General features: G+C 36.2%; 1 protein-coding gene across 1 annotated transcript in view; it reads right to left on the minus strand.

The window, feature by feature from the left end:
* Nucleotides 1-22,011, minus strand: part of LOC123542343 (putative methyltransferase C9orf114 homolog) — a 45,161-nt gene extending 23,150 nt beyond the window's left edge. Inside the window, exon 1 of the mRNA XM_053532006.1 lies at nt 21,901-22,011. Coding sequence (XP_053387981.1) covers nt 21,901-21,951 — 51 coding nt within the window. The 5' untranslated portion in view covers nt 21,952-22,011. The remainder of the gene's footprint in view (nt 1-21,900) is intronic.
* Nucleotides 22,012-24,055: the final 2,044 nt, after the last annotated feature.

Below are 24,055 nucleotides of genomic sequence, written 5' to 3' on the forward strand. Positions count from 1 at the left end.
AATATTTGAATATTCGTTCAGAAGGTTGAGCGAATATTTGATTACCAAAAATGTTATTGGTTGCCATCTCTAAAATTGACAAAAGGTATAATGTTTAGCCTAGCCTTTGCTGTAGCTTTACTCAAAAGATATAATGTTTAGCCTAGCCTTTGCTATAGCCTTACTCATCTGGCTTATCAGGGTGACTTTTTTATGATCTGATATTTTATAGTTGTCATCCCTAAGACTAAGCCTTACCTGTATTCTACATATTACTGTGAGGAAAACAAAGACATTAAAAAATAAGAAAAAGTCATAATATACTGGTCAAACTTACTTGCTTTAATAAATTAAACATTTATATTCATGTAGAAACTTAAAATGGGTTGAATTTAATCCATATTTTTAATAAGAGACTTAAATCTTCAAAAATATAATGTGACAGGTGCAAGGATATATCTACCCTGACACCGGTTTCAATAAACAGCAAACTGCCGATGACACAAAATTGTAGAAACAAATTTTAAACTCAAAACATTCATTCATAAAATGTCAGCGAGGCAAGTTTATGCTTCAATAATGTCAACATCAATTCATTATCAGAGATGTAATCATTACAAATACTTTGTACCAGAAAACATTCCAAACGGATTTCATTGGAGATTTTCCTGTCAGAAATATGCAGAGTAAGTTTGGACAGTAAGTTTGGAGACAGCGAAGGTCAAAAGTTATCACGCTGTCCCGAAACGTCCTAAAATTTGGACTATATACCTTTGCTGCAACAAAATTATTAATAACTGTCATTGTTGCAAGGAAGTGTCTACGGGTACGGATCCGTACCTCTAGGGGGACGGACTTCCGTTTTTCCAGAGATTAAGATTATGTGCAAGGGTTCGGAAGATTAGGCGCGCACAAGATTGCATATGCAGACTGTATGTACATAGTATGTTAACAAAAAACAAAGTCCCATAACTCTGCAATTTTTCTTGCTGAAAAAACCTAATATGCCCCATGCACAACTACTGTTGTTACTGATCACGTGTGTGAAGTTTCATTAAATTGTGTCAAGGGGATAAGAAGAGATGGTGCGCACAAGATTGTGTCTATGTATATAGTATAGTAACAAAAAACAAAGTCCCGTAACTCTGCAATTTTTTTTTCTGGAAGAACCTAACATGCCCCATGAACAACTACTGTTGTTACTGATCACTTGAGTGAAGTTTCATTAAATTGTGTCAAGGGGATGGGGATGGAGCGCACAAGATTGTGTCTACGGTCAGACGGACGTTCCTACATATGGATACTTATGTGGTTACTCTGTTCTTTTAGCCACGTAAGAGAAAAATAGCCACATAAAAGCCTTATGGAATGAATGACATCAAAGAAAAAGTACAGTTACCTATTGTTCCTATAGCCACCTAAGTATGCAAATGTGAGCTCGGACAGACAGACAGACAGACAGACAGACGGACGGACAGACAACTTGAAACCAGTATACCCCCCCTTACAACTTTTTTGTCGGGGGTACAATAATGTGACATTTTTCGTTAGATTGTGTTAACATGTTGACATAAATGCATGATGCTTTCCTTGTAATGCATTTTTTCTTTTACAGAAACTGAAGAAAGCATTAAAAATAGTGGTCATTTGGGAATTTTCCTACTTTTCTGCCTTATTTTCGGGACTACATGAAGATTTATGTGTCAATTTTTTGCCAGTCTGGTAAAACGTAAATAACTTATTGCGGCATTACACTTTTAACATGTTCTGCATGTCATATTTTCTAATACAGGCTGTAGAATGGAGCATCAGCAGTCAAATTCCTGCAATTTCTGGACGTTAGGTGCTTGTTTTGACTGCTCCCCGAGTTCCGTTTAATGTATTTATAAGTTTCAATTAATTAATTTTCTTGATTGTACCACTTATTGCTATATAATCATTCAGTTTTGATTACACTTTTGCATCCCAATATTGTCTGATAGGCGCATAAGGTGCAAAATCTATGAAAACATGCGATTTTGGTGGTGGGTGAGGTAAGAAATAGACCCACCATCAACAGAAATATCAGCGTATTCATAAAATATACAAGCAAGCAATTAGACGAGACATTCATTAAAACGCATTCCTCATTTTAACCATATGGGTAAAATAATAGGAGTATGGTGATTGATATATCATGTTTTTCTTGATTCAAGTGAAATATTATCTTTATCTCAGAACACAGGCAGGTCCCGTCGCCAAAATTTTTTCAGCGATTTTCAGCATATTGGTATCCGAGTGAAAAGGTAATCATATCTCAGTTCGTAAATGTTTATTTTATCATTTTGACCAATATTTTGTTCATATAAAAAAGAAAGATTATCTCTTTAGGTCAGAGGGAAGTAACCAATGAGGCCTCTGATTGGTTGAAAAAGTATATGGTATACTGCAGTGTATATCTACCCTGTAAAGTGATCTCCCATTGCATATATGACAAGTTTTTGAATTTTTTTTTTGAGCCATATCTATCCCATTGGTGCAAAATATGTTGGATGTGTTTGAAAACTTATTTCATAATATAAAACTGTAATCCATGATGTCTGGCTAAAATAATATGAAATGATGCATTTTGTGTGAGTAATATGCATGTTCTATCAGTAGGGCATTTTAATGAAAAATAACAAAAAAATAATTGCTGGACTATGGGTAACAGAGTTCAAAGAGAAAAAAGTGCCCAAAAGTGGTGGTCAACATATATATTTCCTGCAGTTTTTCAATAGTTCTTGGATAGACTCGCATAATGTACTAATGTCATCATCCTGCTTTTATTTTTAACAAAGCTGTACATATTATTAATTACTGCTCTTACTCTCTTAACACATGCATATCATGTACCATGTAACATAACAACATGTTTTTAACAAGGAAGTGTCTAGTCGTCCGGACGACTAACATTTCCCCTGTTGATTTTCTAGTCATCTGGTAACTGATTTCTCAGTGAAGATGTGTTTTGTATAATAGGGGGCCCGGCCTTAATTCAAGGCCTAGATGTAATTTTATAACATGTCTGGGTATCGGTGGAGATGTTTAAATTTGTTTTTGTAATTTTTTTACTACAATTAGATCTATACCATGAATTTTTCTGCATTGCCAAAGGTTTTATAAAATTTAAATATGTCGAGAATTTGTTTGTTGGAATCATCTAAGAGAAGAGCCGCGGTTTCATACCTTACTTATACACAAACCATACAAGGTCAAGACTGCCACTTCTCATGAACTACTTTTAGCTCTGCTTTTTATTCTAATAATAACAAGAGCCATGTTACACAATGTCATGGCTAATCCCCCTGCCGGGCATATTATAATTGAAGGCTAAAGTTCCTGGCAAGTTAGTGTCTGAAAGTATTAATTTTGGGGAAAGCTTTGAAGAACCATTTAGCTGTGGTCAGCATTAGGGGTTTTAAGATGTGGAAGAAAGTATAAGTCAGTAGTGAGGTGGTTTACTGCTAAATTTTATTAATTTTCATGAACAGTATAGCTATGATGTTCTTCTATATGGCTACTGTAAAATGAAGGAATGGAAAGCTAACAGGGAACAAGAGTGCCAGAATGTCACAATATATGCCCGTCAAAGCAAATTTCTTTACTCTAGCAGCTGTATTTGCAAATGGAATGTTAATTTTGTGGTTGTTTAGTAATGACTGTAAGTCTTTTGTCCACAAAAAAACTCCTTACCAGGTAGAGATACCTTATATATAACATGAGGGCCATGATGGCCCTATATTGCTCACCTGTTATCACTGCACTTGAGGACAAGAAGGTCCTCAGAAAAAATATCTTCCAAAGGACAGGAACAACAAAGCAAAGGAATTTAACTAAAACAGGGTTTTTTTTCGGCCGTTTTTATAGCCGTTATTGGGCTATATTCCCAATGCCAAAAAGTATGTTTTTTTCCCAAAATGAGTGCAAAAATTCCCAATCTACATTCTGAAAAAAAAAATCATCAAAATTGCACAAACATTGACCAAATTATGGACAATTTTGTAATGGCAGTATGTTAAAGAGGTTGTACAATATGAAACAAGTGTATGAGAAAGTGCATAAACACATCCTTACTATATCCTATGGGACTAAATATTTCCCAATCTAGAACATTTATGCGTCAAAATTCCCAATTTTGGGGGACTTTTGGGGTAAAGGCTATGTTCCCAAAACAGCAAGAAAAAACCCTGTAAAATGAAAAAAAAATTCTTACAAGGTATAGATATGTCAAAATACACCTAAAAATTGGAGGTACCATCCATGTTGTACCACAGAAAAGTGGTCTCGGTTTTCTCTACGACCAATAATAAAAAAGTTACTAAAAATAAGCTATTTATAGTAACGTAAAAGGGAAGTAATTAAAAAAATTAATATTGTAAGTGAACAAAAGAAGGATCTGCCAAATAAATCTGTTGACATAAATGAAATTTCAGATCAGTATCTTCATTAGTTATGGAGATATACCCATTTTAATTTGAAATAAAGGGAGGTAATTTGACATAAAATCAGTTCATAGTTATCTGTCCTAATTGTCTCAGTCCAACTAATAACAATAATGAAATTTCAAATAAGTCCTATAAGTACTTACTGATATAAATCCATTTTTATTACAATCAGGGGAGGTAATCAGATATAAAATAACTCTGGAACCTACGATTGGATCTGATTTGTCATGGAATCCAAGATTTATTGTTGTTGAAGATATTTTGGAATTTTGTATCAAATAAAACCATAAAAGAAGTCTCTATATGGCTGCAAAAGCCAAAATAGCCAATTTTGGACCTTTAAGGGGCCATAACTCTGGAACCTATGATGGAATCTGGCCAGTTGAAGACAGGAAGCAAGATCTTGTGGTGATACAAGTTGTGTGCAACTTTAGTTCAAATCAAATCATAAATGAAGCTGCTATTGTGCAGACAAGGTCAAAATAGCTAATTTTGGCCCTTTCAGGGGCCATAACTCTGGAACCCATTATGGGATCTGGCCGGTTCAAGAAAGGATCCGAGATCTTATGGTGACACAAGTTTTGTGCAAATCTGATTAAATTCAAATCATAAATGAAGCTGCTATTGTGCAGACAAGGTCAAAATAGCTAATTCTGGCCCTTTCAGGGGCCATCACTCTGGAACCCATAACGGAATCTCGCCAGTTCAAGAAAGGAACAAGGTCTTATTGGGATACAAGTTGTGTACAAGTTGGGTTAAAACAAAATCATAAATGAAGCTGCTATTGTGCAGACAAGGTCAAAATAGCTAACTCTGACCCATTCAGGGGCCTTAACTCTGGAACCCATAACGGAATCTGGCCAGTTCAAAAAAGGAACCAAGATCTTATGGTAAGACAAGTTGTGTGCCAGTTTGATAAAAATCAAATCATAAATGAAGCTGCTATTGTGCAGACAAGGTCAAAATAGCTGATTCTGGCCCTTTCAGGGGCCATAACTCTGGAACCCATGATGGGATCTGGCCAGTTCAAGAAAGGAACCGAGATCTTATGGTGATACAAGTTGTGTGTAAGTTTGGTTGGAATAAAATCATAAATGAAACCGCTATCATGCAGACAAGAAATTGTTGACGCACGCACGCATGGACTGACGACGGACGAAGGGTGATCACAAAAGCTCACCTTGTCACTATGTGACAGGTGAGCTAATAAAATACACCTAAAATTGGAGAGTAACATCTATGTTGTACCACAGAAAAGTGGTCATGTTTTTTCCCTAGGGTCAATTATAAAAATATTACAATATAAGTTATTTATAGTAACGACTAAGGGACGTTAATCTTTAACAAGAATGATGGTCGGCGAATTGTAATAAGGAAAGAAGTTTATGAATTTTTCATCTAACATTCATCTTTCATCTAACATTTTTCAAACTGCAAAACTAAACACTGCTCTTTAACAATTTAAATGGTTCTCTTTTAATTTTTCGCAAAGGTTTCGTAGGGTTGCAATTTTGTTTCGTTTTTCCTTACTAGACGAATAATTACAGCAGTAGTTTGATGAAGATTCATGAAGCGGTTCATGAGAAGAGGTCATTAAACGTGTTTATATTTTTAGTTAAATTGGTCCCTATCCCCATTTGTAACAAAATAGCAGGAGACCTTACGATATTGTTACACATCGAGTTTGATAAAAATCCATTACATTTTAGTGGTTAATGCGAAGAAAGGCATATCTACTTTTAGCTATAGTGGTCCCTAATAGGGCCCAAGTTCCTATGTAAATAAATTTGGAAGAGGACCTTATAATGATGCTCCAGACCAAGTATGACAAGAGCTCGTCGAACACGAAATGCCCCCCTTGATGCAGTTAGTAATTGCACAAGGAACAAATTATATGCTCACTTATGCATGTGGTTCAAATTTGAAGGCTGCAGCTTGAAAAATGTGAAAGTAGGTCACTAGGTCAAAATCAAGGTCAAATTTTATTTCAGAACACAAAACTATGCAAGTGATCCAAATTTGAAGCCTGTACCTTCAGAAATGTGAAAGTAGGTCACCAGGTCAATCTCAAGATCAAAGTTAATTTCAGTACACAAAACTATGCTTGTGGTTCAAATTTGAAGGCTGTAGCTTGAGAAATGTGGAAGTAGGTCACTAGGTCAAAATCAAGGTCAAATTTTATTTTGGAACAAAAAACTATGCATGTGGTCCAAATTTGAAGTCTGTACCTTCAAAAATGTGAAAGTAGGTCACTAGGTCAATAACAAGGTCAAAGTTTGTTTCAGTACACAAACCTATGCATGTGGTCCAAATTTGAAGGCTGTAGCTAAAGAAATGTGAAAGCAGGTCACTAGGTCAAGATCAAGGTCAACTCATGTCAAGGTTCATCTTGCCACTCAAAACTATACATGTGGTCAAAATTTGAATGATGTAAGTTATGGACATGAATATTCTAAGTTTTTCCCTATATAAGTCTATATGAACCATGAAATTTGACCCTAGAGGGATAATTTGAACAACCTTGGTAGAGAACCACTAGATGATGCTACATTACAAAATATCAAAGCCATAGTCTTTGTGGTTTGGACAAGAAGATTTTCAAAGTTTTTCCCTATATAAGTCTATGTAAACCATGTGACCCCCAGGGCGGGGCCATATTTGACCCTTGGGGAAAAATTTGAACAATCTTAGTAGAGGACCACTAGATGATGTCATATACAAAATATGAAAGCCCTAGGCCCTGTGGTTTTGGACAAGAGGTTTTTCAAATTTTTTTCCTATATAAGTCTATATAAACCATGTGACCCCCGGGATGGGGCCATATTTGACCCCAGGGAAATAATCTGAACAATCTTAGTAGCGGACCACTAGATGATGTCATATACAAAATATGAAAGCCCTAGGCCCTGTGGTTTTGGACAAGAGGTTTTTCAAATTTTTTTCCTATATAAGTCTATATAAACCATGTGACCCCCGGGATGGGGCCATATTTGACCCCAGGGAAATAATCTGAACAATCTTAGTAGAGGACCACTAGATGATGTCATATACAAAATATGAAAGCCCTAGGCCCTGTGGTTTTGGACAAGAGGTTTTTCAAATTTTTTTCCTATATAAGTCTATATAAACCATGTGACCCCCGGGATGGGGCCATATTTGACCCCAGGGAAATAATCTGAACAATCTTGGTAGAGGACCACTAGATTTTGCTACATACCCAATATCAAAGCCATAGGCCCTATGGTTTTGGACAAGAAGATCAGAAACTGTTTAACCGTTCCTGGCCAATGCGACCTTGACCTTTGACCTAATGACCTCAAAATCAAGAGGGGTCATCTGCTGGTCATGGCCAACCTAACTATCAATTTTCCTGAAACTAGGCCCAAGCGTTCTAGAGTTATTGCTCGGAAAACATTTAACTGTTCACTGTGACCTTGACCTTTGACATACTGACCTCAAAATCAATAGGGGTCATCTGCTGGTCATGACCAACCTGCCTATCAACTTTTGTGACCCTAGGCTGAAGCGTTCTTGAGTTATCATCCGGAAACCGTTTAATTGTTCAGGGTCACTGTGACCTTGACCTTTAACATACTGACCTCAAAATCAATAGGGGTCATCTGCTGGTGATGACTAACCTTCCTATCAACTTTCATGATCCTAGGCCCAAGCGTTCTTGAGTTATCATCCGGAAACCGTTTTACTATTCAGGGTCACTGTGACCTTGACCTTTGACATACAGACCTCAAAATCAATAGGGGTCATCTGCTGGTGATGACCAACCTCCCTATCAACTTTCATGATCCTAGGCCCAAGCGTTCTTGAGTTATCATCCGGAAACGGATTGGTCTACATTCCGACCGACCGACCGACATCTGCAAAACAATATACCCCACCTTCTTCGAAAGGGGGCATAACAAAGATCCACCAAGCTGTTCATGAGATGCTGTATAAAGGCATTTCTAGTTTTAGCTCTAGCAGCCCCTAGCAGCTCCCAGCTGAACAAAGTTGGCTGCGGGCCTAATAAAGACGCTACAAATCAAGTTTGATTAGAATACATGAGAAACAAGAGCTGTCGGATGACAGCGCGCTCGACTATTCGAAAAATTGATTGAAGAATGGGGTCAAAATATTACCATAGATTTTCAGAAAAAAGAAAAAATGGATTAAACACAAAAATGTTCCTGTACTTGTGGATTTTGATTAGTCTTGCACTAAATGGCAATGTGTAACCATGATGGCAAATATGTTATGTTATATGTTAGGCAAAATATGGACTTGTATGAAAAATTTAACAAATTTCCAAGTCCAAAAAGGGCCATAATTCAGTCAAAATAGTTGACAGAGTTATGTACTCTCACCTACAGATGGAAATCATGTTGATAAACTAGTGTTAAAAGTTTCAAAGCCACAGTTCAAATAGTTTTGACAAAACGCTGACTTGTAAGAAAACCTGAACAAATTTCAAAGTTCAAAAAGGGCCATAATTCAGCCAAAATAGTTGTCAGAGTTATGTACTCTTGCCTACAGATGGAAATCATGATGATAAACAAGTGTTTAAAGTTTAAAAGCCATACGTCAAATAATTTTGACAAAACGTGGACATGTACGAAAACCAATTTCCAAATCCAAAAAGGGCCATAACTCAGCCAAAATAGATGACAGAGTTATGTACTCCTGTCTACTGATAGAGACTATTATAATGAACAAGTTTTAAAAGTTTCAAAGCCATATGTCAAACACTTTACACAAAATATGAACTGGTACGAAAAACTTAACCAAGATTTCTAAGTCAAAAGGGGCCATAATTCAGCCAAAATCCTTGATGGAGTTATGTACTCTTGCCTATAACTGAACATGGTAATGGTTAACAAGTGCTGAAAGTTTCAAAGCTTTATCTCAAAAGACTTTGTCAAAATGTGGACTGGTACGAAAAACTTAACCAAGATTTCTAAGTCAAAAAGGGGCCATAATTCAGTCAAAATGCTTGACAGAGTTACGTACTCTTGCCTATAACTGGACATGGTGATGGTAAACAAGTGTTGAAAGTTTCAAAGCTTTATCTCAAAAGACTTTGTCAAAATATGAACTGGTACGAAAAACTTAACCAAGATTTCTAAGTCAAAAGGGGCCATAATTCAGTCAAAATGCTTGACAGAGTTATGTACTCTTGCCTATAACTGGACATGGTGATGGTAAACAAGTGTTGAAAGTTTCAAAGCTTTATCTTAAAAGACTTTGTCAAAAAGTGGACTGGTACGAAAAACTTAACCAGGGTGTGACGCCGACGCCGACACCGACGCCGACGCCGTGGTGAGTAGGATAGCTCTACTTATTCTTCGAATAGTCGAGCTAAAAATCAATTAAAGGATTTTTTTATTTATTATTTTTATTTATTTCTAAAATAGGCCAACTGATCCCGCTTTAACAAATAGCATATTCGCTATTCATGAATCTTTGGACAATGACGTCACACCTATAAAAAAGTGAAGGTCAAGCAAAACATACAATTGTAATTATTTCAATATTTCTGTTTCATAAGCAAAGTTTGACCGTAGTCATATCACATAGATAAATTGTATGCAGCGTACCTTCATTTCAGTGCAATGAGATTCAGTCATTATATAGCATATATATAATAAAACAGATTTCAACTGAGTTCAATATTTGCATGCCATACTAAAGAAAATATTCATATATAATAAATCAGTTAAATAATTTATAACAAATATTCAAAGCAAACAAGTACTCATTTTAATATGCAACCTGTATAAGTCACAAAAGCAAGAAACCTTTTCATATACAGACGACAATTGTAACAAGGAAAATCTTTTAAAAAGCACTTCTCTACATAAAAGACTCTTATCACACCCTTATTCATGTGATACACAGACCGTATTCAGCTCTTCCTTTAATTTGATATATGTTGGTATTTGAACAGGTTTTTATCATATTTATTAAACTTACTTATCATTTTGAGATATATCAATATTCTTGCTAAATATACTGAGCCAAAGTTAGCTTTAAAACTGTGAACAGCGTCGTTTAGGATAAACGCTTTGTCTACATTTCACTCAGCGTAGCACAATCAACAGAGTGAAAGAAATTGACTTCCCGTCCAATCAGGCAGAGTGTTGCATAAATCTTCCATTTTGATAAATTATCTATAATGCGTTATCAAGTAGTTTGATTTGCAAACTGAAGTCACGTGGCATAGGAAACGAAAACGAATTTAGACGGCGTCGCCGAAAAAAAAAAAAACAAACCGCAAGTGCACACAAAATTCTTTATCAGGTAGAGATTGGTCAAATTACACCTCAAAATTGGATTTAGCATGCTTGTTGTACTACAGAAAAGTGGTCTCGATTTTTCCCTACGACTAGTAATGAAAAAGTTACAATAAAAGCTATTTAAAGTAAAAACAAAGGGAAGTAATTTTAAAGAAGGGAACTGCGCATGACACTCTTGTCTCGTGGTGGTGAACATTTGTGCCAAGTTATATCAAAATCCCTCTATGCATGAAGAAGAAATGCTCTGGACAAGGTTTATATTCTTGTATCCTTTGACCTCTAAGTGTGACCTTGACCTTTGACCAAGGGACCTGGTTCTTGCGCATCACACTTCAGCTCGTGGTGGTAAACATTTGTGCCAAGATATATCAAAATCCCTCCATGCATGAAGAAGATATAATGCTCCTGACAATTTTTTTTAAGAAAATCTGATGAAGGGGAATAACTCAAACAAGAGGACCATGATGGTCCTGAATCGCTCACCTCTTCCCACATGACCCAGTTTTGAGTATGACGTCGTTTTTTCTATTATTTGACATAGTGACCTAGTTTTTGAGCTCATGTGACCCAGTTTTGAACTTGACCTAAATATTATCAAGATAAAAATTCTGACCAATTTTCATGAAGATCCGTTGAAAAATATGGTCTCTAGAGAGGTCACAAGGTTTTTCTATTATTTGACCTATGGACCTAGTTTTCGAAGGTACGTGACCCTGTTTTGAATTTTACCTAGATATCATCAAGGTGAACATTCTCACTAATTTTCATGAAGATCTCATGAAAAATATGGCCTCTACAGAGGTCACAAGGTTTTTCTATTTTTATACCTACTGACCTAGTTTTTGACCGCACGTGACCCAGTTTCAACACTGTCCTAGATATCATCAAGGTGAACATTCAGATCAATTTTCATGAAGATCCATTGAAAAATATGGCCTCTAGAGAGGTCAAAAGATTTTAATTATTTTAGACCTACTGACCTAGTTTTTGACCGCAGTTGACCCAGTTTCAAACTTGACCTAGATATCACCAAGATGAACATTCAGACCAACTTTCATACAGATCCCATGAAAAGTATGGCCTCTAGAAAGGTCACAAGGTTTTTTTATTATTTGACCTACTGACCTAGTTTTTTATGGCACATGACCCAGTTTCAAACTTGACCTAGATATCATCAAGGTGAACATTCTGACCAATTTTCATGAAGATCCATTCAAGGGTATGGCCTCTAGAGAGGTCACAAGGTTTTTCTATTTTAAGACCTACTGACCTAGTTTTTGATCGCAGTTGACCCAGTTTCAATCTTGACCTATATATCATCAATAAAAACATTCAGACGAACTTTCATACAGATCCCATGAAAAATATGGCCTCTAAGAGAGGTCATAACGTTTTTTCATTATTTGACCTACTGACCTACTTTTTGAAGGAACATGACCCACTTTCAAACTTGACCTAGATATCATCAAGATGAACATTCAGACCAATTTTCATACAGATCCCATGAAAAATATGGCCTCTAGAGAGGTCACATGGTTTTTCTATTATTTGACCTACTGACCTAGTTTTTGAGGGCACGTGACCCACTTTCAAACTTGACCTAGATATCATCAAGGTGAACATTGTGACCAATTTTCATGAAGATCTCATGAAATATATGGTCTCTAGAGAGGTCACAAGGTTTTTCTATTTTTAGACCTACTGACCTAGTTTTTGACCGCACGTGACCCAGTTTCGAACTTGACCTAGATATCATCAAGATGAACATTCAGACCAACTTTCATACAGATCCCATGAAAAATATGGCCTTTAGAGAGGTCACAAGGTTTTTCTATTATTTGACCTACTGACCTAGTTTTTGAAGGCACGTGACCCACTTTCGAACTTGACCTAGATATCATCAAGGTGAACGTTCTGACCAACTTTCATGAAGATCTTATGAAATATATGGCCTCTAGAGAGGTCACAAGGTTTTTCTATTTTTAGATCTACTGACCTAGTTTTTAAAGGCACGTGACCCAGTTTCGAGTTTGACCTAGATATCATCAAGGTGAACATTCCGACCAATTTTCATGAAGATCTTGTGAAATATATGGCCTCTAGAGAGGTCACAAGGTTTTTCTATTTTTAGACCTACTGACCTAGTTTTTGAGGGCACGTGACCCAGTTTCGAACTTGACCTAGATATCATCAAGATGAACATTCTGACCAACTTTCATAAAGATCCCATGAAAAATGTGATCTCTAGAGTGGTCACAAGCAAAAGTTTACGGACGGACGGACGGACGTACGGACGTACGGACGACGGACACCGCACGATCACAAAAGCTCACCTTGTCACTTTGTGACAGGTGAGCTAAAAATAGGCAAGGTAGAGTTATTGTTCTTGCACACTGCACTTCTTCCCAATGTGTTCTATCAGTGTATGAAGTTTGAAGAAAATCCCTCCAGTACTTTTGGGGTTATGCTCCGGACAAAATGTTTTAAGGAAATATGATAAAGGGGAATAACTAAAAAAATAGGCAAGGTAGAGATATTGTTCTTGCACACTGTACTTCCTCCCAGTGTGTTCTATCAGTGTATGAAGTTTGAAGAAAATCCCTCCAGTACTTTTGGAGTTATGCTACGGACAATTTTTTTTAAAGAAAATATGATAAAGAAGAATAACTCAAAAAATAGGCAAGGTAGAGTTATTGTTCTTGCACACTGCACTTCCTCCAAATGTGTTCTATCAGTGTATGAAGTTTGAAGAAAATCCCTCCAGTACTTTTGGAGTTATGCTCCCGACAAAATGTTTTAAGAAAATATGATAAAGGGGAATAACTAAAACAAGAGGACCATGATGGTCCTGAATCGCTCACCTCTTCCCACATGACCCAGTTTTGAGTATGACGTCGTTTTTTCTATTATTTGACATAGTGACCTAGTTTTTGAGCTCATGTGACCCAGTTCTGAATCTGACCTAGATATTATCGAGATAAAAATTCTGACCAATTTTCATGAAGATCCATTGAAAAATATGTTCTCTAGAGAGGTCACAAGGTTTTTCTATTATTTGACCTATGGACCTAGTTTTCGAAGGTACGTGACCCTGTTTCGAATATTATCTAGATATCATCAAGGTGAACATTCTCACTAATATTTATGAAGATCTCATGAAAAATATGGCCTCTAGAGAGGTCACAAGGTTTTTCTATTTTTATACCTACTGGCCTAGTTTTTGACCGTACATGACCCAGTTTCGAAACTGACCTAGATATCATCAAGGTAAACATTCAGATCAATTTTCATGAAGATCCATTGAAAAATATGGCCTCTAGAGAGGTCAAAAGATTTTTCTAATTTTAGACCTACTGACCTAGTTTTTGAACGCAGTTGACCCAGTTTCAAACTTGACCTAGATATCATCAAGATGAATATTCAGACCAACTTTCATACAGATCCCATGAAAAGTATGGCCTCTAGAGAGGTCACAAGGTTTTTTTGTTATTTGACCTACTGACCTAGTTTTTTAAGGCACGTGACCCAGTTTCAAACTTGACCTAGATATCATCAAGACGAACATTCTGACCAATTTTCATGAAGATCCATTCAAGGGTATGGCCTCTAGAGAGGTCACAAGGTTTTTCTATTTCAAGACCTACTGACCTAGTTTTTGATCGCAGTTGACCCAGTTTCAAACTTGACCTATATATCATCAAGATAAACATTCAGACCAACTTTCATACAGATCCCATGAAAAATATGGCCTCTGGAGAGGACACAACATTTTTTCATTATTTGACCTACTTTTTGAAGGCACGTGACCCACTTTCGAACTTGACCTAGATATCATCAAGATGAAAATTCTGACCAATTTTTATGGAGACCCATTCACAAGTATGGCCTCTTGAGAGGTCACAAGGTTTTTCTATTTTTAGACCTACTGACCTAGTTTTTGAAGGCACATGACCCTGTTTCGAACTTGACCTAGACATCATCAAGATGAACATTCAGACCAACTTTCATACAGATCCCATGAAAAATATGGCCTTTAGGGAGGTCACAAGGTTTTTCTATTTCAAGACCTACTGACCTAGTTTTTGATGGCACGTGACCCACTTTCGAACTTGACCTAGATATCATCAAGATGAACATTCAGACCAACTTTCATACAGATCCCATGAAAAATATGGCCTCTAGAGAGGTCACAAGGTTTTTCTATTATTTGACCTACTGACCTAGTTTTTGATGGCACGTGATCCACTTTCGAACTTGACCTAGATATCATCAAGGTGAACATTCTGACCAGTTTTCATGAAGATCTCATGAAATATATGGCCTCTAGCGAGGTCACAATGTTTTTCTATTTTTAGACCTACTGACCTAGTTTTTGACCGCACGTGACCCAGTTTCGAACCTGACCTAAATATCATCAAGCTGAACATTCAGACCAACTTTCATACAGATCCCATGAAAAATATGGCCTTTAGAGAGGTCACAAGGTTTTTCTATTATTTGACCTACTGACCTAGTTTTAGACCGCACGTGACCCAGTTTCGAACCTGACCTAGATATCATCAAGGTGAATGTTCTGACCAATTTTCATGAAGATCTTGTGAAATATATGGCCTCTAGAGAGGTCACAAGGTTTTTCTATTTTTAGATCTACTGACCTAGTTTTTGACCGCACGTGACCCAGTTTCAAACTTGACCTAGATATCATCAAGGTGAACATTCTGACCAATTTTCATGAAGATCTTGTGAAATATATGGCCTCTAGAGAGGTCACAAGGTTTTTCTATTTTTAGACCTACTGACCTAGTTTTTGATGGCACGTGACCCAGTTTCGAACTTGACCTAGATATCATCAAGATGAACATTCTGACCAACTTTCATAAAGATCCCACGAAAAATGTGACCTCTAGAGTGGTCACAAGCATAAGTTTACGGACGGACGGACGGACGAACGCACGAACGGACGACGGACGCTGCGTGATCACAAAAGCTCACCTTGTCACTATGTGACAGGTGAGCTAAAAATAGGCAAGGTAGAGTTATTGTTCTCGCACACTGCATTTCCTCCCAGTGTGTTCTATCAGTGTATGAAGTTTGAAGAAAATCCCTCCAGTACTTTTGGAGTTATGCTCCGGACAAAATTTTTTAATAAAATATGATAAATGGGAATAACTCAAAAAATAGGCAAGGTAGAGTTACTGTTCTTGCACATTGCACTTAAACATCCCTCCAGTACTTTTGGAGTTATGCTCCGGACAAAGATCGTTGCGGACACACGGACGGACAGAGAGCATTTCTAATATCCCCTTTGCCTTTGGCGGGGGGATAAATAAAAGCTCTACCCGCCTTTCCTGTGTACGTGACACCTAATTTTCACGTTGGAGTTTTTAACTTCAAAATAGAATAGTTTTAAACTTGATAGCAGATGCATTGTACTTCACTTCATGCAATAGTTTTCAGAGTATTTAAATCAAACATTTTGCTTGATATTTACGTTACACCAGATTGTTCGAGACAGACCGAGTAGTGTTCCTCTATGATAAATAATAATGTCTATGATAAATAGGTATGTTTGACAGTAATACTTACTAGTAATGATAGTGAAGTTTGAGGTTTTGAAACAAAATCATATTCACCTTAACATAAATATTTCTGTTGAAAGTCTTTGCATTTCTTTCTTATAGTAGAGAATGAACACAAAGCGCAGGAAATTAACGTCCGTAAGCAGGTGACGTCTTGATGTTTTGCGTTACGTACAATAACAAGTTTCCACTTTAGTTTTATCATTTGTAGTGTAACGTTCATTGTTGTTCCTATTTTTATCAAGAATTCACAAATTACTTAAAGAATAACATAAATCATTTTATCAGTTTTAATAGGAACATGTAAATAATCAGGAAAACAATTACGAAAAACAAAATTTTAACCTATAAAGTATAATAAACTTTCTCACAGTTTGGAATTAACCCTTAGCCTGATGAGGCGAATTTAACAGCCTTTGCAAACAGCTTGGAACCAGATCAGATGCTGATTAAATCGGCGTCTGATCAGGTTCCAAGCTATTTGCTACTCTGACAATATTTCTTCCAATTTTGGAGCAAATTGAATGAACTTTACAATTTTAGCAGACGACATTTCCAGCACAGGACAATTTATGCTAAAGGTTAAATAGTTATACCTATTCCAAAACACTTATTTTTTCATATTGATATTTCAATTTTGTAATTTTTATCATTAAAAAAAAATTGGGCCATGATAAGGGTGCCTCCCCGTGGTGTGTCCTCGTCATTATTGATTTTTGTACATTTCCGTTTTATCGGCTGAAAAGCTGGAACAACTGATATGTATTAGACCTTCCTGCTGAAAAGGCAGTAAATTTCTCGAGAAGATTAAAAATACACTTTGGTATGTATTCAAACAAATTTCTGTTTACAGATAGGTATTGATATCTTAAATAAATAACAGGTAAAATTAAACCAAACACTGCTTATAAAATATTCACTGAGAAATCAATTACCGGACGACTAGAAAATCGCCAGGGGAAATGCTAGTCGTCCGGTTACCGTTACCGGACGACTAGAACGCAAGCTAGGCGTCAGATTACCGGACGACTAGACACTTCCTTTAACAACTGCCCAGACCTCCCAGTTATGATCAGAAATTGATTGTTGGGAGTATCCCCGTAGATGGATAGTCTTTTCAACCTGAGTAGGTGGCATCAAAAGTTTGAATGTTAGGAAAGTTCCATGACCAGAAACATTTCAATGTGGGCCTAGGGAAATTTAGTTGTTTCCCTACGACCTGATCTTTTTGGGGGTTGGGGACCAAAAACAAGACTTACAATAATAGTCTTTTTTTTTTGGAAGTGCCTAGAGGTACGGATCCGTACCTCTAGACAAGACTGTTAGGTGTTTTCTAGGGGTACGGACCTCCGTTTTTCTAGAGGTTAAGTGTCATTTACATTTAAAATTTTATTGAAAATGAAAGAACAAATAAGACTTCATCAGTATTCACCTTAAACTTGGATCTAAGTCTAGAGTGGTTTAAAGATAACAACGTTCATCCAATTTGTTACATTTTCCTTCGAAACGTAAATAACCGAGGAACACCAAATAAATCACGAGGATTCGAACTGGCAGAAAAAAAGGTATAAAAATTATTTAAAAAAATGTTAAATATGTTTGAAAAAAAACTATTTTTAATGATAATTAACTCTTAGGGTATTTATGTTTTCCACACATTTGGTAGCCGTTACGAGATACAAGGGACGTTTTCACAAACAATTTCTTTTACTTAATATTGATTATAAAACAATCAGTTCCGTGCCGATTATCATTATATCTTGTTAAATAACAAAATAAAACAAACAAAATAAATAGGTGCATAATAATTATTATTATCCTAATTTTTTTCTGCTGAAGTTCATATATAATTTATTCAGCGGTTAGATTCACTCATTAATCTGTTATCAACCAACTAATCCGCATGGAACAGTGTATTCATTTGGAGTTCCTCGTTTATTTAGGTTTTGAAAGAGAAGATAAGCAATTGGGTGAACGCTGGTATCTGTACATCATTTAAATCCAAGTTTTAAGAAAACACTAGTTAAGGGGACGCATACTTTGAAATTAGAAAAAAGTGGGTGGGGTATGATAAAATTTACCTGCAAAAATGTACAAGGTTTTGATACATGAAATGGATACTGTTTCAACTGTTATAAGTACACAAAGGATTGCTCACTAAAATAAAAATGAGAAAACTGAAACAAGAAAGTTATTGTTGAATTACATAAGACTTATTGTGTACATTCAAAGTCAACAATTAAGACTTTTTTTGCGAAAATAATAGTGCTTCACCGTGTCCAAACATTTATCAATGTCCTACAGATTCTAATTTAAAGAAAGAATGTGAAATATGGTCACTGTCTTGCTTTTCATTTCGCATATGTAAGCTAAAACACATTATTTAGTTTGTTTACAAAGTAGTGCATAAGAAAAGATATGGTGGTCAAGGAATGCCACATTCCAAACTTAAAAGAGTATATTCCCCTTAATACATTAAACATTTATCGTTACAGAAGTCTAGTGGCTTACAATAAGGGCCTAGAAATGTTGCCATTATTAATTTTTAACTCGGTATTCATGAACTACAATGCACTTAAATATCAAAACACATTCAACAAACTTTTGAAAATGTATTGTCTTAAAAATCCCTAAAATAAGGTATGAAATTTGGTTGAGAGGTCCAATCAATGTGTATATGTGCAAAAGTATCATTCTAATCTTGTTCACAAAAGTTACTAATACACAGCAGGCATGTCAATGATCAAAACTGGACGAATATACAGTTATCCTCACTTTAATGTCATTTATAATTTGTCCTTGAATTCTCCACCATACTTTTCATAACTCTGTTTGCACGAGTTGCACGAGAATGCTGTCATTCACGTAAAGAAATGGGGTCAAATAAGTTGTAAATGCAATATCATCTAAACGTAATTAATGGATTATGCAGTTCAAGATAAACTTTATCTCATAACGTAACGAACATGTATAATGTTGTAATAACAACTTTACTTACACTGATTTAAGTAGCAGTCGGTTTATAAGTGACTTTATTGATTCATTTTGTGTTTTGTTATTGTTGTCAAAAAGTATAACGGAAGTGCCTCCCAACTGAAGCGGAAACCAGTTTGATGCGCAAAGTAGTCCAATTTAAGTAATATTTTTTGACACATGTCCACAGAAATTAATAATTTTCTAATATTAAAGACTAATATCTGAATAGGATTCATTATTTGATAAGAAATTATAATCATCGACATGTTTTTTTAAAAATCGTACACGTGCTGACACCTAAGTTGTCTCCCGTTGTTTATTAGAGTTACCTTTCGTCCGGCGCAGTAATACATTTGCAGTGAATCGCCGAGAAGTCGTGGGAAAATTAAAAACCATGTAAATAAACTAAAATTAACCACCTTTTCAAGATGAATTTCAAGTGATCGCTATTATGCATTTAACCCGCCTGACCTGTGTAGCATCTTAGATATCTGTTCTAAGGTATTCATTGTGTAGAATGTCATGTTATGCCCTTGCAATGCTAATGCCACTCTGATTTTTTTTGTTTACATTTTTATCAATGAGAAATATGGCGTCCATCCCGAGCTGAAATGACGTGGCGTTAAATTTTTCCATGTTTAAGTAAACTGGTGTGTTAGAAAGAAAATCTCATCCCTTCAACATTATTTGGAACACTGTTATTGTAAAAAACCTGTTTTTTCCTTATACAAAAACTTAATATTTTGTGTTGAATGTACTTTCACAAAGACCTCTATTTTCCTATTACATTCATAGTACCACATCCTTATCCTCAAAATACTGAATATTACAGGTGTCCATCAGTATTATATCAGTTTAGGAATATGTTTTTTATTTTCCCACCATCGATTTCTTGCATATGCACCCCTTCTGCATTTCTGTATGAACTGTGAATGTAGCAGTATGCGTCCCCTTAAGTTTTATTTGTTATTTCATTTTCAACAAAATTTAAGATGTAAATAACCCTAAATCTCTAGAAAAAGGAGGTCCGTACCCCTAGAAAACCCCTAACAGGCTTGTCTAGAGGCCTAACTAAACTAAAGGAACCAGCGTGGGAGCCATCTGGTCTAGTCGCGTAATGGCTGCCAGGTATTTGAACACTAATTTTTCACTTGGCATGGCAACAGAGGTCTAAATTGAGGCTAGTTTTTGTTTAAATTTCATTGTGGATGTATTGTTGACATTTTGGTAGGAAAAATGGGAGAGCAGGTTGTATTTGGTGAAGTCAAGCTCAATTTTAGTATGAGTAGTACTTCCAGGTCACAGCAGTGTGATTTTGATGTCAGTTTACAGTAAGTAAATGTGACCAGAGAAATATCTCTTAGAAGATACATGACCCCTACTTTTCTCTTCATTTTATGTCAGTTTTATCATAACTCTTTAAAATGAGGTAAGGATTTGTTCTCTGAAATGGGTCTAGCTATTTTTGGTAGCTCTTTGAAAAAGGTCAGTTTTATATAGAATATATAGGGAAAACTATTTAGGCTATTGTGACCTATAAGAAAATGTGGGCAAAAATTAAGATTTGTCCAGATATTGATATAAATGAACTAGTTTGGTCAGATTCTGGTTAAAAATGAGCATTTCATTGAAATTTTGCTGCAAAAATTGACAAAAACCCAAAAAATCCCATTTTCACTGTTTTGGGGGTATTTTTTTAAAAAAATGCAAATTTGCACTCTCTATTATGCCCATCTATACCTTTCAGAGGGGACATTTGGTATATTTCAAAGTGTTAATGTCTAATTTGCTTGCAAATTATGGTGAAAATTTATGAAATAGGGCAAAAACCAGCTCTGGCTAGAAGAACTGGTTAAAAATTATGTCGCGACATCAGTTTTGAAGGAAAATTGGCGCAGGGACCCGCGTTACTGAAAATGCCATAAAACTTGGAAAACTGATTTAATGAAGCTGAAACTTGGTATTTTTCATGCAGATGTGTTACTGGTACTATACAAATGAAATTGAGACTATTACAGAAAAACAGTTTTTCTTATAGGCCTAACTAAACTAAAGGAACCAGCGTGGGAGCCATCTGGTCTAGTCGCGTAATGGCTGCCAGGTATTTGAACACTAATTTTTCACTTGGCATGGCAACAGAGGTCTAAATTGAGGCTAGTTTTTGTTTAAATTTCATTGTGGATGTATTGTTGACATTTTGGTAGGAAAAATGGGAGAGCAGGTTGTATTTGGTGAAGTCAAGCTCAATTTTAGTATGAGTAGTACTTCCAGGTCACAGCAGTGTGATTTTGATGTCAGTTTACAGTAAGTAAATGTGACCAGAGAAATATCTCTTAGAAGATACATGACCCCTACTTTTCTCTTCATTTTATGTCAGTTTTATCATAACTCTTTAAAATGAGGTAAGGATTTGTTCTCTGAAATGGGTCTAGCTATTTTTGGTAGCTCTTTGAAAAAGGTCAGTTTTATATAGAATATATAGGGAAAACTATTTAGGCTATTGTGACCTAGAGGTACGGATCCGTACCCCTAGACACTTCCTTTTTTTTTTGCCCTGGCTTTTGAGCGACTCTAATTTTAAAGAACAAGTCTATTAGGGAGACAACATACATTTGTTGGAGGTTCTTTACTTGGTCTGGCATATGTATTTGCTGACTCCATGAATAATATCGCAAGGTTTTCAAAATATTGCGATTTTGCACGTTTTAGGAGACGCTTGTGCTGAGCGTTCCCGTGATAACGATCAAGTTTAGAACATAACCTGTTTCACGGACTGTTCCGGACAATTCCAGCAACCGGCAGGTGTCTCTAATCAGGTAATGATTCATCGGCCGCGATCAACTAGATAAAGACAGTTTTATAAATAGATAAATACAAATTTTTTACCACATAAAACATATAATATTACACTTTAACGGAAATATATAACCTAAGAGTACATTCTCTACTGTAATCTACACTAAAATGGAAAAATGTTTCTCATTGCAGAGTTGATGCAGCCGTTCTGCGCATGCGCGGCATTATTATCAAATGGAACGCACGACAAAAATACTCATTTTTTGGCATGTCCGCACGCATTTAGTGCATAATGTGCATAATATACTGACTAAAGGTTAGGGTTAGAATCACCATGGTTACAAAATATATACATTTTAGGTATTTTTGTTCAAATTTAGTTAATCCGGTATATACCGGAGTCTGTAATATATCACGGGCGCACCAACTCTGTATTTAGTCACAGCCGAAATGGAAATGTTGGACTTTATTGAAGGTGTTTTAAAACACCAAAGGACTCTACCGACGAAATCATGGCGTAAACAGGAGATTATTCAGCAAGAATAGATTCTAAATAATTTAAGGGAAGGGAATATGTGTTATATACGTAGTAATTAAAATATAAAAACAAGGGTAACCAAAAAGCCAAGTTATGGTAAGGCATATTCAATATTGCTAACAAAACCTATTAATTGCTCAGTGGTTGAGAGGTAGGAAAATCACGTGGGAGACTATCCACTGGACTGTAGAACTTTTTACTTCTCAAATAAATTTACAGCACTTTCGTGTTTCACATTCCATGATTTCTGTTCAAAAAGTGTGGTAGAGCGTGGATAACATTTATTTCCACTGTCCTGCGACTTTGGAATGGGATAAAGAATTAAGTCAGGTGCCTATCATAAAGCGGTTTTAGCCCCCTTTAGTTGTTTTTCCAGTAGACGTACCACATTGACATTGTGTTCATTTATTTGTATGATTTGCCCTCGTTTGTTCATTTTGTCTCTCTCTCTCTCTCTCTCTCTCTCTCTCTGTGCGCCCGCGCGCGCATGTGTGTCCTATTTGTGGAAATGTCCATCATCTATGGGATACTGTTTTGGGAAGCTATGTTTTTAGAACGTGGCTCTCACTGTTGGATTATTATCTTGTTTTTCTATATAACAGTTAATGGTTGAAAAAAAAAACCTTCTGGGACATAATACAGTAATGCTAGGATTTCCTGGTAAAGTGGGATTGCAAGCAGATGATTAATCGCGAGTTTATGCTCCTGAAATGTAACCTCCACCATTTTAGAGCGTGTTTCAGTGACACTCCATTTTTTAAAGTAAATGTATAGTCTATGTCTTATGGAATATATATATGACTATGACTGAGTGAAAATCTACAAATTATACTAATGAAATTAGATGACCCTAAAGTTTTGGTTATAATTCAGACAGCATTTACTCACGACTTCTTGTTTTTTCCAATCACACTACAAAGTTTAAATGTTCTAGGTCAAATCTATTGACCCCCAAAAAATAGCCGCCATCTACTTCACAAGCTTAACAATGCTATCACGTCTGTAGATTCTGGATCAAGTGGTTCTCAAGTTATTGAGCGGAAAAAACGAAGACAGATATCAAACAGGGAATGCCACGTACCAAAATCGCAGCCTCCCCAAAACTAAACCTACAGCACGCAGACGTGCACACCACAAACACACACACACAAACATACACACACGCACGCACATACACATACACGCGCACACACACAAAGCCAACACATAAGGACAAAACGAACAAACAGAGGAACACAGTGGGGAACCGCCTTGGAACGGTCAGTGGCAAAAACACCACTGGGGAGCTTAAACCGGTTTATGGTGCGCACCCAACCTCACTCTTACCCCCACCATGTTCCAAAGACACGGGACAGTGTAAATAAAAGTAATCCCCTCCAGGTGAATCTCTGACACACGTAATGGAAACAAAAAGGCATGGCATGTAAAACA

Source organism: Mercenaria mercenaria, chromosome 19 (genome assembly GCF_021730395.1).
Source record: "Mercenaria mercenaria strain notata chromosome 19, MADL_Memer_1, whole genome shotgun sequence".
NCBI classification, from domain to species: domain Eukaryota; kingdom Metazoa; phylum Mollusca; class Bivalvia; order Venerida; family Veneridae; genus Mercenaria; species Mercenaria mercenaria.